This window comes from Chiloscyllium plagiosum, chromosome 3, assembly GCF_004010195.1.
Source record: "Chiloscyllium plagiosum isolate BGI_BamShark_2017 chromosome 3, ASM401019v2, whole genome shotgun sequence".
In the NCBI taxonomy this organism is placed as follows: domain Eukaryota; kingdom Metazoa; phylum Chordata; class Chondrichthyes; order Orectolobiformes; family Hemiscylliidae; genus Chiloscyllium; species Chiloscyllium plagiosum.
The window spans coordinates 3,278,075-3,292,879 of record NC_057712.1 but is presented as its reverse complement, the minus strand read 5'-3'; the positions used below and the strand labels follow the sequence as shown (position 1 = coordinate 3,292,879).

At 39.7% G+C, this 14,805-nt stretch overlaps 1 protein-coding gene across 8 annotated transcripts in view; it reads right to left on the bottom strand.

Moving 5' to 3' along the window:
- The window catches only part of agbl5 (AGBL carboxypeptidase 5), a 131,745-nt gene that overhangs the window by 91,327 nt on the left and 25,613 nt on the right, over positions 1–14,805 (bottom strand). For all 8 annotated transcript variants that reach the window (XM_043676261.1, XM_043676271.1, XM_043676282.1 and 5 more), the window contains one exon: positions 1,835–2,001. In XM_043676261.1, the coding sequence (XP_043532196.1) occupies positions 1,835–2,001 (167 nt within the window). The remainder of the gene's footprint in view (positions 1–1,834; positions 2,002–14,805) is intronic.

Genomic DNA, 14,805 nt, shown 5'->3' with positions numbered 1-14,805 from the left:
CAATAGCTGACACAGAAATGTCTAATATTGATATCTCTTACTCTGGCAATAAAAGTAAAGTACACTTTTTTTGGAAAAGCAAATCACAGCTTCAATTTAAAATATTGCACAGAAGATGCTGCCAAAGAAGTCCGATAAAAAATAAATTGATAGGATGTAAAAGAAGAGTTTGGTATACTTTCCTTATTGGTCAGAGCATTGTGGACAGGAGTTAGGAGGTCATGTTGTAGCTAAACAGAATATCAGTTAGGTCACTTTTAGAATATTGTGCGCAATTCTAGTCTCCTTCCTATTGGAAAGATGTTGTGAAACTTGAAAGGGTTCAGAAAAGATGTACAAGATGATTTAGGGACATAAGAAAATAAAACAGCAGTAAATGCCTTGTTTCCTGTTCAATAAAATTATGGATGATCTGTAATCTAATGCCATATATCTAAATGGTCAATAAATATGATGAATAGCTGAGATCCCAAAGTAGATTCTCGTTGGATACCATAAGTCAAATCTTTCCAATTAGAGTACCTGGCCATCATCACTGCCCTGTTTCCTGCTGATTTCCCAATAGTAAATAACTATAGACATTATATTTCTCTGTATACTGTACTTAGCTTTTAAAAGCCATTCAACTAGACTCATCAGGCAAGTAGTTCTGAAAATTTGCCATTTCAGTCTCTTGGTCCTTAATTATAAACATGCCCGACAACAGATGTTCATAAAACTTGTCTATAATTCCCTGGTTTCTCTCTCTCATCTTTCTTGAATAGAAGAGTGACTTTGGAAGATTATAACTCAAGTGTCTCCAATGCTCTAAGCTACTTCCATTAAATTCTTGGGATTGAAATCATCTGGTCTTAGTTAGCTCTCACTCTTTCCTAAAATTTTCTTCTTTATTTGCTATTTGTTTACATTAACACTGCAGAGTCGCTAACCCTGGTCCAATGGACATTTGGAATGCTGGCTTCTTCCTCAACTGTAAATTCCGAATCACAGTAATTATTAAGCAGTTCTGCAATTTCCCTATTTGCATTGATATTATCACTACCATTGGTTTTTAAGGGTTTGTCACTTGTTTGCTTTACTGCACTGCAATAGAGATGGTAAGTATTGAATCCATCCTTACTTCCAGACATTCTTTCGCCATCCTCTTAGTTGGTTCAGCACCATTCAATATTTCTACTATTCTTATTTTATAACGTGAAATATCTTGCACTGTTCTATACTGAATTCGACTGACTGAAATTTTGTTCCAGCGCCATCTGTAATTTTTTGGCGGATAATTTAGCATCTGCAAAATTGGGCATATGGTGCATTTCTGAATTCAGGCCATTTACACATTAGAAGCAGCAGAAACCCCAACTTAGCATCTCTACTCAATATCTTACCACATTACATTAATCGCTATCTACTGCCTAATATCTATTTCACCAACTCCCTAATCTTCAAAATGTTTGTAGAACAGCCATTTCTTATTGATTTTGCAATTACAGCATTCAACTAATGTACACATAATGGGTCTTCAATACAATCACAAATACACGACAGTAACTTGATGATCAGGTCCTGATGAAGGATCTGAACTCAAAATGTCGATTACTCCACCTCCTGATGCTGCCTGGCTTGCTGTGTTCTTCCAGCCTCATGCTGGTCTACTATGAACTAATGGGAAGCAAGCTCACTGAAGTGAACAACAGCAGTGCATTTCCAGTCATCAACTTACATATCAACAAAAGCTAAATACAAGTTGTTTCTCAAAGGGCAACAATATTTGCATGGAAATCATTTGGAAAATTAATTGCACAAGGTGCTCAATTGAAATTCTCAGACTGCATCCTACCTCTTCGTAGTCAGGTGTTTACAATATTCAAACTTTTCATCCAGTTGCATCAACATCTCTTGACATTCAGAATATGTGAATGGAAAGCAAAATGCAAAGTAGGTTGTTGCTCCACGATACTCAAGAAAACGATGCATGAAGGAGAGAATAAACTGGTTTTCCACCATCTAAATTGAAAGAAAATGGTGTTAAAAGAAATGACAAGCATTTTATAAAAACAAACTGTTGAATCCTGCATCTGACAGTCATCTATTCAAACTGTAATTCAGCACATTGTAGGAGTAAAACATTGAAGGGTAGACACAAAATAAATAGCATTCCAGCCTTGGACAGTCTCAGAACAGCACTGATTGTCGTAATTACAGAACAGGACAATTTTTCCTCCATCTCATCCACATCAGGTTTTACTAGAGCAATTTAATCATCCCCATTTCTCACTGTCCTCGTAGCCCTGTATGTTTTTGTTCAAGCAACGCATCCAATTTCATTTTCAAAGCATTCATCGTCTCTGCTTCCACCTATCTCATGGGTACCAAGTTCCAGGTCATTACCACCAGTAGTGGAAGACAGTTCTATCTCCTCAAATCTCGTGCTGAAAATCTTAAATCTATATCCTTTCATCCTTATCCCATCGTCTTATGGGGGCCGGTTTACTTTGTCTATGTTAATTAAACCATCATAATCTTTGCACCTCTGTCAAATTTCAACCTCCCTTGAAAGAAAATCCCAATTTCTCCAGCTTAACCTTAAAGATAAAAATCCCTCATCTTTGAAATCATCCTGTTAAATCTTCTGTGCACCCTCTGAAGGAACATCATGTATTGACCATCCCACTCATCATTTCATTGACATTCACGAGATTACGTACATGGGAGATATAAACAAACAGGTTATTTGGTCCAACCATTGTTTATGCCACACTTGTGCCTCCAACCATCTTTCCTAATCCAATCTAACATAATTCTCCATTCACATTTGCCTCACATGCTTGTTAAATGTCCCCTTAAATGGATCCATGCTATCACTGCCTGTGATAGCAAGTTCCACATTCTCACCATTCTTTGAACTCTCTATTGGATTTCTTCATCATCGTTTCAGATTGATAGTTTCTAGCACTTTTCAAAAATGAACATTTCTTTGCTTTGGTTAAACTGACTTGGCAAGGGGTGGGAACCAAGTGAGAGAATTAGAAAGGACTACCAGAATGCACAAAATACTTGGATACACAGATAGCATTAGTATACAGGTGAAAGTGAAGTCAATAGGTGAATTCATTGTAATGAAGAAAGCAATGAAATCTAAATCACAGAATATTAAATTAAGATTGGGGAGTTAGAAATGCAGATTGCTATGACAATAACAAAGACCTAGCTCAAGGAATGGCAGAACTGGGTGTTAAATATGCCTGCGTACAAGGTGTAGAGAACAGATATACTAAAAAGAGGAGAGGTGGTGGTCTTGAAGGGCAGTTTTGAAGTACAATAGAAAGAGAATATCCCAGAGGTTCAAAGTCAGAATCAACCTGGCTAAAGCTAAGAAACAAAATGTGTGCAGTTATATAGATCACCAGCTAGTGGGAAGGTTGTAAAGGAACAAATCTGCAGGAAAATTACAAAGAAATGCCAACATTATAGACTTGTTGGGACTGGGGACCTTGATTATCCAGATGTAAATTGCGACAGTGGTAGCATTAAAGGCAGAGAGCAGCAAACAGTCCTAGATGATGTTTAGGAAAATCTCCTACATCAGTACATGTCCAGTCCAACTAGAAAGGATGCACAATTGGACCTGATTCTTGGAAATGATATGAGCCAAGTAGATCAACTATCATTGAGGGAATATTTCAGACAGAGATCATTGAGTTGTAAGATTTAGTATGATGATTAAAAATAGGATAATAAGCAATCCCGAGTAAGAATAATTAACTGAGGACAGCTAAATTCAATGGGGCAAGAACAGAGTTGGGAAAGATAGATGGGAACAATAGGCTGACAAGAAAAATTGTAGCTGAACAATAGACTGCCTTTAAAGAGGAGATGGTTTGGATACAAATACTGTATGCTCAAAAATTATAAGTGTTCTGAATGGACTTGTGTTTCGACACAAAAGGTTTAAAGAATACTCATCCTGCAAAGAACAGACAATATACTAAGTATCACTTGAGGTAACCTGTTTAAATTTAAGCTAAAACCAGCATCTCTTTTCATATAACCAATTAAACAAGGAGTTTAAAACATCAGTGAAGAAAGCGAATAAATGTATCAACAAGATTCAGATACAATTTGGAAAATTATATATATCAACCAACTTGAAAATGGCATGGGGGGCTGGGGGCAACCAGCTTCAAAAATAACTTACTGAAAAATAATATGCTTAGAAGTGCATGATTATTAACATGCTAGTCAGGCAGTGACTTGTGGCATGGAGACATACTCAAACCTTAGGATATCACAAGTTGCTGGAGAAGCTTTATGCTTCATTATGAGATATGTACGGCTCTACTATGTATAACCATATGGTCCATCACTTTTCCAAGTATTGGACTATGAAACTAACACAAGGTTGAATTAGATATGTCCAAACATGTTCACAGTTTTGACTGAGCTACTCTCATAACTCAGAGTGGAGAAAGTGAGTAACAGAGGAAGTAAAATAGATAAATGCTCCCAAAAAACTGCAAAAATGGTGTAATACCAGCCCAGAAGCTACAAGAGCCTTGTTCTTAATATTATAATTTAGATTTTCATAGTATTGTAAATTACAAGTGACATTTTATATAACAGTAATTGCATTAAACTATCCTTTCACGTTCCTGCATTTTTAGGCATGGGTGAACACACCACCCTCCATCCATCATCCAGTTGCATGGACTCATTTAGTTGCAGCCTCAGAATCACATGCAATGGCTTCACTTTTCATTACTGCAGTTCCCCAATAGTCCCCGACTCCTAATTCTCATCTACATGCTACCTGTTAACAACATCTTCCAAAATCACAATGCCAGGTTTCAAATTCACAATGATGACTCCAAATTCAACCTCAAACCCTTACACTTACCAGGTTACTTATCTAACATCCAGCCCGAAATGAACAGGAACTTCCTCTATTAAATAATGGCAAAGCCAAAGCCATTATCTTCAGTCTGTGCTGCAAAGTCTATTACTTGACATTGACTTCAAACTAAAGACAGTAAGACATAGCAGCAGACACATAGAAATGTAAACCATAGAGCAAACGAATAGATGTAACGCAGTCAACCTATGATCACATGTGACCATCCAACCTGGTGCCCTATTCCCACTTTCTTCCCATACTCTCCGATTCCTTTAGCCCCATGGAATTCTACCTATCTCCTTTTCTGAAAACACTGCTTGCTGAGAAAATAAATTTCAGCATGGTGGCTCAGTGGTTAGCACTGCTGCCCTGCCTCACAGTGCCAGGGACCCTATTCAATTTCAGCCTCAGGAGACTGCGTGGAGTTTGCACATTTTCCCCATGTCTGCGTGGCTTTCGTTGGGATGCTCCAGTTTTCTCCCACAGTCCAAAGATGTGCAGATTAGGTGGATTGGCCATGGGAAAATGCAGGGGTACAGGGATAGGGTATGGAGTGGGTCCAGGTGGGATGCCCTTCAGAGGGTCAGTGTGGACTTGATGGGCTGAATGGCATACTTCCTCACTGTAGGGATTTTATGATTCATCTCTGTTATAAATGATTTGCTCTGAATCCTAAGACTGTGACCCCTGGTTTTGGACTTCTTGGTCACTGGAAAATCTTTCTGCATTTACCGTCTAGTCTTCTTAGAATTCTCTAGGTTTTTTTTTTGAGGTCCTCTCTCATTCTTCTAAACTCCAGTGAATATAATCTTCTTCATATTGTCGACCGGCTATCCCAGGAATCAGTCTGGTAAACCTTTGGTCTAATTCCTCCATAATCAGAAGATCTTCCCTCAGATAAGGAGACCAAAATTGCACGCAATATTCCAGGCGTCGTCTCACCAAGGTTCGATACAATTGCTACAAGACATCTCTGCTCCCGTATTCAAATCCTCTCGCTATAGATGCCTATATACCATCTACCTTCTTCACTGCTATTCTGTAAGCCATTCAGCACATTGAGACCGCCCTATCATTCAATGAGATCATGGGTGATATGATAATCAGCAGCTTCACTTTCTTGCCCTTTCCCCATAATCCTGATTCTCTTACTGATTAAAAATCTCTCTGTCTTGAATATATTTAATGCCTTAGCTTCAACAGCTCTTTGCGGTAAAAAAAATTCCACAGATATACTACACACAAGAAGAAATTCCTCCTAATCTCTGTTTTAAAGATGCAACTCTTTATTCTGAGATTATACCCTGTTGTCCTTGATACACCCACAAGAGGAACAACCTTTTCACATTGAACCTGTCAGGTCCCCTAAGAATCTTGCATGTTTCAATAAGGTCACCTCTCATCCTTGTATATTCCAATAAGTAGTAATCAATTCAACCTCTTTTCATAATGCAATTCCTCGATACCTTCCATCAGCCTAATGAACCTTATCTGGACTGCCTCCATTATCAATGTATCTTTCATTAGAAGGGCCAAAAACTGTATTTGGGCTGGTCTGACTATAACCTTATACAATTTTAGCAAAACCTCACTAGTTTTACACTTCATTCCCTTTGAAATAAAAGCCAACTTCCCTGTTATCTGCTAAATTGAATATTAGCTGTTTGCAATTTGTGGATGAGGACACCCAATCCCTCTGTTCTGTAGATTTCTGTAGTCTTCCTCCATTTAAATAAGATTCATCTCCTGCCAAAGTGCATAACCTCACATTAAATTCCATCTACCAAGTCTTGCCCACTCTCTTAACTTGTCTAGATCCCTTTGCAGACTCTTTGTGTCATCCTCACGACTGGTGTTCCCATCTATTTTTGTGTCACCCTCAAACTTGGCCACAGTGCATTCACTTTCCTCATTCAAGTCACCCTATACCCATCTATCCTACTTCTTACCTCAATGAATGCTAGTAAAGTTATCATCAGGCATGGGTCCCCTGAATGCAAGCCCTGCTGATTCTGCTTGATCATACTGTGTATTTCTAACTGCGCTGCTGTTACATCCTTTACAGTAGCCTCAAACATTTTCCCAAAGACAGACGTTATGCAAACTGGCTTATATAGTTACTTGTTCATTGTCTGCTTCCCATTTTTAAATAAAGATGTTATACTGGCAGTGTTCCAGTCACTGGGACTTTTTCACATCTAAGGATTCCTGGAAGATTACTACCTGTGCATGCGCTATCTCTGTTGCTACTTCTTTTAATAGCCTAGGTTGCATCCCATGAGGTCCAGTTCAATTGCCTTCTCCATGGCAAATGTCAGAGGCTAAATATGTATCTGAAAAGCTTGCTGTCACAATGGAATCCAAGATGGACTTCTAACTTTATATATACTCTATCAACAAGACTGTCTACTTAAACCTGTTACATTGAGAAGGTAGAGGAGGAATCAGGCAATGAAGAGAATTAATATTGGAAAACATGGAAATAATGGAGGCTTTGACAGGTATTTTATATTTGTTTTCATGGTAGAAAACTTAGTGAATCGCCCAGAAATAATCAATATAACTAAGTGAATCATACCATAAGAATTAATATCATAGGCAGAGTTAGGTTCCTTTGAACAACATTTTGCATGGAAAAAAATGTACAAGTTGAAATACTATACATGTGCTACAGCATCGCTGGTTGAAATAACTCTAAAAAATAAAATATATCACTAAATGTTGAAGAAAAACCACAAATGGCAAACTTCCTGTACAATACAAGTTTTATAAGTTACAGATGTATTTTTAAGATTGACCAGGCTCTACCTACTGGCAGAAGTTGGTCTGTGCCAGGAGTTGCAGAGTCTTGGTGCCAACCAATTTCTGCCAGTAGATGGAGCCCTTTGGTTGACGATCAAAATCAGTGAAGAGAAGGAAACAGCTTGAAAAGCAAACGGAGTAGCATGAAGTAAGAGCAAACAAAGGCAAAGTCAAAAGGAAGGATGCAATGCCATTTGGTGGAGGGCCTAGAGTGGTCTCCTGGCCTCGAGGTGAAGCCTAGTGTGGTCTGAGGTCATGGCGCAGCGTGGACTAGCGGCTCGGTCCCAGTGTGGACTGGGTTGGAAGGACTGTTGTTCTGAAGTTATTATTTCTACATTTTTCTAATTTATTCCTATGATCTGTAATACTCTTTATTTCTTTATCTTTTAAATTTTTTTTTCCAAATAATTTTTACTTAAGAATCTGTACCTAGGTACTTTTGTACCGAGGATGGCACCAGAAGTGGTGACTTGTAAACTTTTCACTGTACTCATTTGAATACATGTGACAATAAAACTAATTCTGATGCATTTCAACATCTCTGTCTTGTGACAACCATCTGTGTGTACCAGGACACCAGACTGAAAGCCGCGAGGAACATTTTCACATCATTTTCTTCTTCAAGACCTGACAATTCTTTAGCCAAAGTTGGTTTTAAAAAGTTAATCTCCACAGAGAAAGCTTTAGCTTTTCCTTTAACTGATGTGTGTGCAACACGTGTTAGTATAAATATACACCCTTCTGAATGACCTGTTATATTCCAAACTGTGATAATGAGGTTTGCCTCTTTTTAATAAAATAGTCATTCCATTGTTCATTAAAGAAACTGATAGTTGAATTTATATTATGAAACAAAAATATATTTGGATTAATGTTTGAAAAATATAACCACACAGATATATTTGGTCATATTTTTAAAAGGTTAATCAATTCTTTTTAAGTACTGAACCAATGGATCATCAGTACTTTCTCTAATTTATTTGGTTGGTGATCAGTAATAAGATCAACATTTTCACAACCTTGAATAAAACAATTCCATTATTTTCTTTCCAAAAATCAGATCTGGAAATCCATGTGCATTACATCAGTGTTGTCAGTGGACCTCACTTTCTAAAGGAATCAAAGATTTGAATTTCATCTTAAAATCAGTACAGCAACAAATGCCAGGCTTCTGCTTTTAATTAGCAACAAAGTAAAGTGTAAAAACAGCTTCCACCCTTAAAAAGAAAGGTTTCAGTGAAAAGCCACCTCATGTCACACACTAGTTGAATTTCATTCTCAAAGGAAATTTCCCAGTGTTCCACTGAAGTGCTATAAATAATGGAAATCCTTGTTTGGAGAGGAGGGACATATGCTGACTTCAACACACCTCAGTTTTTCCAGAAATGGTTTGGAAGCAGCCACAAGAAGTGCTGAAACAGGCTGTTTGTAAAGGGCAATATCTCCAGCTTGAAGACTCTGTTCTAATTGCGGTTGAATATTAGGCTCTCTAAGACGAATACTATTCCCCAGCTAATTCTAAATGTCCCATCTATACAAATACATGATCCTATTCACACCCAAACGCCCCTCTATAGAGGGCGTGGTGCTGGAAAAGCACAGCAGGTCGGGCAACATCTGAGGAGCAGGGGAATCGACGTTTTGGGTGTAAGCCCTTCAACCTGATGAAGGGTGTCTACCAGAAACTTTGATCTCCAGCATCTGCAGTCCTCACTTTCTCATTATATCCTCTGTGCCAATCTTTGCCCTCACACATCCTCATGGCTCCCTGTACTCAGTGCCAATAGGATTCTGGGTAATCTGAGATGGAGGACCAGAATAAATTGTGGCTGTAACAGGTGCTCCTTTTTTGAAGTATTTAGGTGTTGGAGGTGGTTTTCTCGAATTCCAGGAGCAGCAACTACTGTTTCATATGCTGTTGGAACTTTGGGGGAAAAATGATCAAAACAATAGCACTTTTAAAAGGAAGACAAAAAAAAGGCAACGACTACATGGTTAGTGAGGAAGAAAGAGAAAGAAACCTACACTGCTAACTAACACATCAGTTAAGCTGCACAGTTACTGCCTTTGCTGTTTGAGTTTGCATATCTCTGGACATCGGAGTGCATCTAGGAAAAATTAACAAATAATGAAACTCACAGCTGACCTTGGAGAAACTTGAATAAGAGAGCTCACAGCACAGGAACAGATAAGTGCATAATTTTTAACATGTAACCTTGCTCGAAGTCTACAGTAGTGAGTAGAGTGGGTTCTTTCTTGATTCTATGTTTTATTGAGAGCTGTCTTGAATAACATTTAAAAATATAAACCATACGTACTAAGTTTGCCTGCAGCACTGTTTTTTTTTTAAGAGCAAAAAAAATGGTGCTATTTTCTGGATCTATAGACTGTGAAGGAGCAAAGATGGCCTTTAGTAGGATGATGTGCTCTTCCTGACAGATGTGGGAGTTTAGGGAGGGTTTCCAGGTTACTGATGATTATGTCTGCAGGAAGTGTCTTTGGTTGCGAATCCTATCGGATTGCACGGATCAGTTCGAACAGCAGTTACATGCAATGAGGAATTTACAACAGCTAGGGGGTGTGATGAATGGCAGTTTATAGAAGGGGTTAACTCCAGGAAAGGTAGGAAGGGTAGGCAGGTACTCTCCAGTGGAGTCCTCAGTGGTTATCCCCATTCAAAGAAGCATGCTGCTTTGGAAAATGTAGGTGATGGACTCTCAAGGAAATATAGCATGAACAACCAAGTTTCCAGTATTCAGACTGGCTCTAATGTAATGTACATCAATTCCAATGAATTGACTGTGATAGGAGACTCTCTAGTCAAAAAGATAAACAGATGTTTCTGCGGCCAGCTACAAAAGATCAGAATGGTGCATTGCCTCCCTGGTGCCAGGTTTAAGGATATCTTGGAGAGGGTGCAGAATGTTCTCAAAGGGAAGAGGGACCAGCAGGAGGTCATTGTAAACATTGGAACCAACAACATAGGAAGGGAAAAGCCTGAGAGTTTGAAGGCAGAATATAGAAAGTTAGGCAGGAATTTAAAAATGAGGTCCTCGAGGGTAGTAATATCTGGAATACACCCGGTGCTACGAGCTACTGAGGGTAGGAATAAGAGGATAGAGTAAATAAGTGCGTGGCTGAGGAGCTGGTGCAGGGGAGAAGGGGTCAAACTTTTGGATCTTTTGAATCTATTCTGGGGTAGAAGTGATCCTTGCAAGGACTAATATACTGATTTGTTAGAGCTGAACGGGAAGATTTAAATGGTGGGGTGGGGGAGCCCAGTGAAATAGTGAGGAAAGAGATCAATCGGAGACTGGTACCGATGGGAAAAGGAGCAAGTCAAACAGTCAGGGCAGACAGGAACAATGCAGAGAACAAGGTAAGATTGATAAAACTGCATTTACTTCAATGCAAGAGGCCTAACAGGGAAGGCAGATGAACTCAGGGCATGGTTAGGAACATGGGACTGGGATATCATAGAGATTAGAGACGTGGCTAAGAGATGGACAGGACTGGCAACTTAATGTACCAGGATACAAATGCTATAGGAAGGAGAGAAAGGTGGGAGGGTAAGAGAGGAGGGGGAGTAGTGTTTTTGATAAGGGATAGCTGTGGTGAGGGAGGATATTCCTGGAAATACATCCAGGGAAGTCATTTAGGTGGAACTGAGAAATAAGAAAGGGAAGATAACCTTATTGGGATTGTATTATAGCCCCTGAATAGTCAGCAGGAAATTGAGAAACAAATTTATAAGGAGATTTCAGTTACCTATAAGAATAATAGGGTAGTTATGGTAGGGGATTTTAACTTTTCAAACATAGACTGGGACTGCCATAGTGTTTAAGGTTTAGATGGAGAAGAACTTGTTAAGTGTGTACAAGAAAAAATTCTGATTCAATATGTGGATGTACCTACTAGAGAAGATGCAAAACTTGACCTACACTTGGGAAATAAGGCAGGGCAGGTGACTGAGGTGTCAGTGGGGAAGCACGTTTGGACCAGCGACCATAATTCTACTAGTTTTAAAATAGTGATGGAAAAGGATAAACCAGATCTAAAAGTTGAAGTTCTAAATTGAAGGAAGACTAATTTTGACAGCATTAGGCAAGAATTTTCAAAAGCTGATTGGGGGCAGGTAAAGGGATGGCTGGAAAATGGAAAGCCTTTAAAAATTAGATAAAGAGGTTACAGAGACAGCGTATTCCTGACATTGAGGTGCAGGGAATGCTGGAAAACTAGAGAAATTGAGGTTTTAATTAAGAGAAAAAAAGCATATGTCAGGTACAGAATCAATCCTTAAAAGAGTATAAAGGCAGTAGGAGTATACTTGAGAGGGAAATCAGGAGGGCAAAAAGGACATATGAGATAGCTTTGGCAAATAGGGTTAAACAGAATCCAAAGGGATTTTACAAACACATTAAGGACAGAAGGGTAACTAGGGATAGAACAGTCTCCCTTAAAAAGATGAGCAATACAGCCTACGTGTGGAGACGGAGGAGATGGGGGCAATACTAAAAAAGTATTTTGCACCAGTGTTTACTGTGGAAAAGGACATAGAAGATGCAAAATATGGGGAAATAGATGGGGACAGCTTGAAAAATGTCCAAATTACAGAAGTAGCGCTGGATATCTTGAAATGCATAAAAGTGGATAAATCCCCAGGACCTGATCAGGTGTACCCTAGATCTCTGTGGGAAGCTAGGGAAGTGATTACTGGGCCCTGTGCTGAGATATTTGTATCATCGATAGTCATGAGGTGCCAGAAGTCTGGAGGTTGGCTAATGTGGTGCCGCTATTTAAGAAAGGGTGGTAAGGAAAAGCCAGGGAACTATAGACCAGTGAGCTTGACATCGGTGGTGGGCAAGTTGTTGGAGGGAACCCCGAGGGACAGGATTTACAGTTATTTGGAAACACAAGGACTGATTAGGGATCGTCAGCATGGCTTTGTGCATGGGAAATCATGTCTTACGAACTTGATTGAGTTTTTTGAAGAAGTAACAAAGAGGATTGATGAGGGCAGAGTGGTTGATGTAATCCATATGAACTTCAGTAAGGCTTTTGAATGGTTCCTCATGGGAGGTTGGTTAGCAAGATTAGATCTCATGGAATACAGGGAGAACTAGCCATTTCGTTACCATACTGCTCGAAGTTAGAAGACAGAGGGTGCGACTAGTGCTGGCAAATGGGACCAAATCAGGTTAGGATATCTGGTCGGCATGGATGAGTTGGACCGAAGGGTCTGCTTCTATACTGTATGTCTCTGTGACTCTTTAACATAACCTCCCATTCATATCCATGTGGTCTTATAAGTCCCTATGCCAGCGACAGCAATTCTGATTTCTAAAGATGTAGCTACAAGTTGACTTTGTTTATAATCTTCCCTATTGTGGACAAAATGCTTGTTTAGCAAATAAATCAATCCCATCCTACCCCACGGAATTGGCTTCCATTTTTTGCAAGTAAGTAAGTGTTTAGAGTTACACACTTTACAAGTCAGCAAGTGGGATCAAGCAGGTAATGAGACCCAAGAGTTTAAGATACACAAACACACACATGCAGACTGCACATGGCGAGTAACATTTAGAATTTTATTCGTATTTCAAAATGGGAAACTACATAGATCTTAGAATAATATAGCGAAGTACATCAGCCCTCGATGTTGCATTGACCTGTGAAACCAATCTGAAGCCCACCTAACCTACACTATTGCATTTTCATCCATATATTTATCCAATGACAATTTAAATCCCCTTAAAGTTGGCAAGTGTACTACTGTTGCAGGAAGAGCATTCCAAACCCTTACTACTCTGAGTAAAGAACCTACCGCTGACATCTGTCCTATATCTATCACCCCTCAATTTAAAACCATGTCCCCTTGTGCTAGCCATCACCATCTGAGGAAAAAGGCACTCACTGTCCACCCTATCTAATCCTCTGATCATCTTGTATGTCTCTGTTAAGTCACCTCTTAACCTTCTTCTAACAAAAACAGTCTCATGTACCTCAGTTCCTTCTCCATACCAGGCAATATCCTGGTAAATCTCCTCTGCACCCTTTCCAATACTTCCATGTCCTTCCTATAATGCAGCGACCAGAATTGTATGCAATACTCCGAATGGGGCCGCACCAGACTTCGATGTTGTGGCTATTAGGGACTTCGATGTTGTGGCTATTTGGGACTTCGATGTTGTGGCTATTACGGAGACATGGCTAGAACAGGGACAGGATTGGCTGTTGCAGGTTCCAGGATTTAAATGTTTTAGTAGGGTCAGAGGTGGGGGTAAAAGAGGGGGAGGTGTGGCATTGCTTGTCAAAGATAGTATTACAGTGGTGGAGAGGACGTTGGATGAGGACTTGCCATCTGAGGTAGTTTGGGCTGAGGTTAGGAATAGGAAAGGTGAGGTCACCCTGTTAGGAGTCTTTTACAGGCCTCCTAATAGTCCTAGAATCATTGAAGAAAGGATAGGGAAGGTGATTCAGGAGATGAGTGACAGTAATAGGGTGGTTGTTATGGGGGACTTTAACTTTCCTGATATTGATTGGGAAAGCTATAGCTCAAGTTCGTTAGATGGGTCAGTGTTTGTTCAATGTGTACAGGAGAGTTTCCTGACACAATATGTAGACAGGCCAACAAGAGGTGAGGCCATACTGGATTTGGTTCTGGGTAACGAACCAGGCCAGGTGTTAGAATTAGAGGTAGGTGAGCACTTTGGGGATAGTGACCATAATTCGGTGATTTTTACACTCGTGATGGAGAGGGATAAGTGTGTACTACAGGGCAAGAGTTATAGCTGGGGTCAGGGAAATTATGATGCGGTGAGGCATGACTTAGGATGTGTGGCTTGGAAAAGTAGACTCCAAGGCAAGAGTGTAAATGATATGTGGAGCTTGTTCAAGGAGCAACTATTGAATGTCCTTGATAATTATGTACCTGTCAGGCAGGAAGGAAAGGGTCGTGCGAGGGAGCCGTGGTTTAATAAGGAATTGGAATCCCTTGTTAAATGGAAGAGGGCAGCCTATCTCAAGATGAGACGTGAAGGTTCAATTGGGGCGATTGAGAGTTATAGGGTAGCCAGGAAGGACCTGAAGAGAGAGCTAAAAGCAGAAAGGAGGGG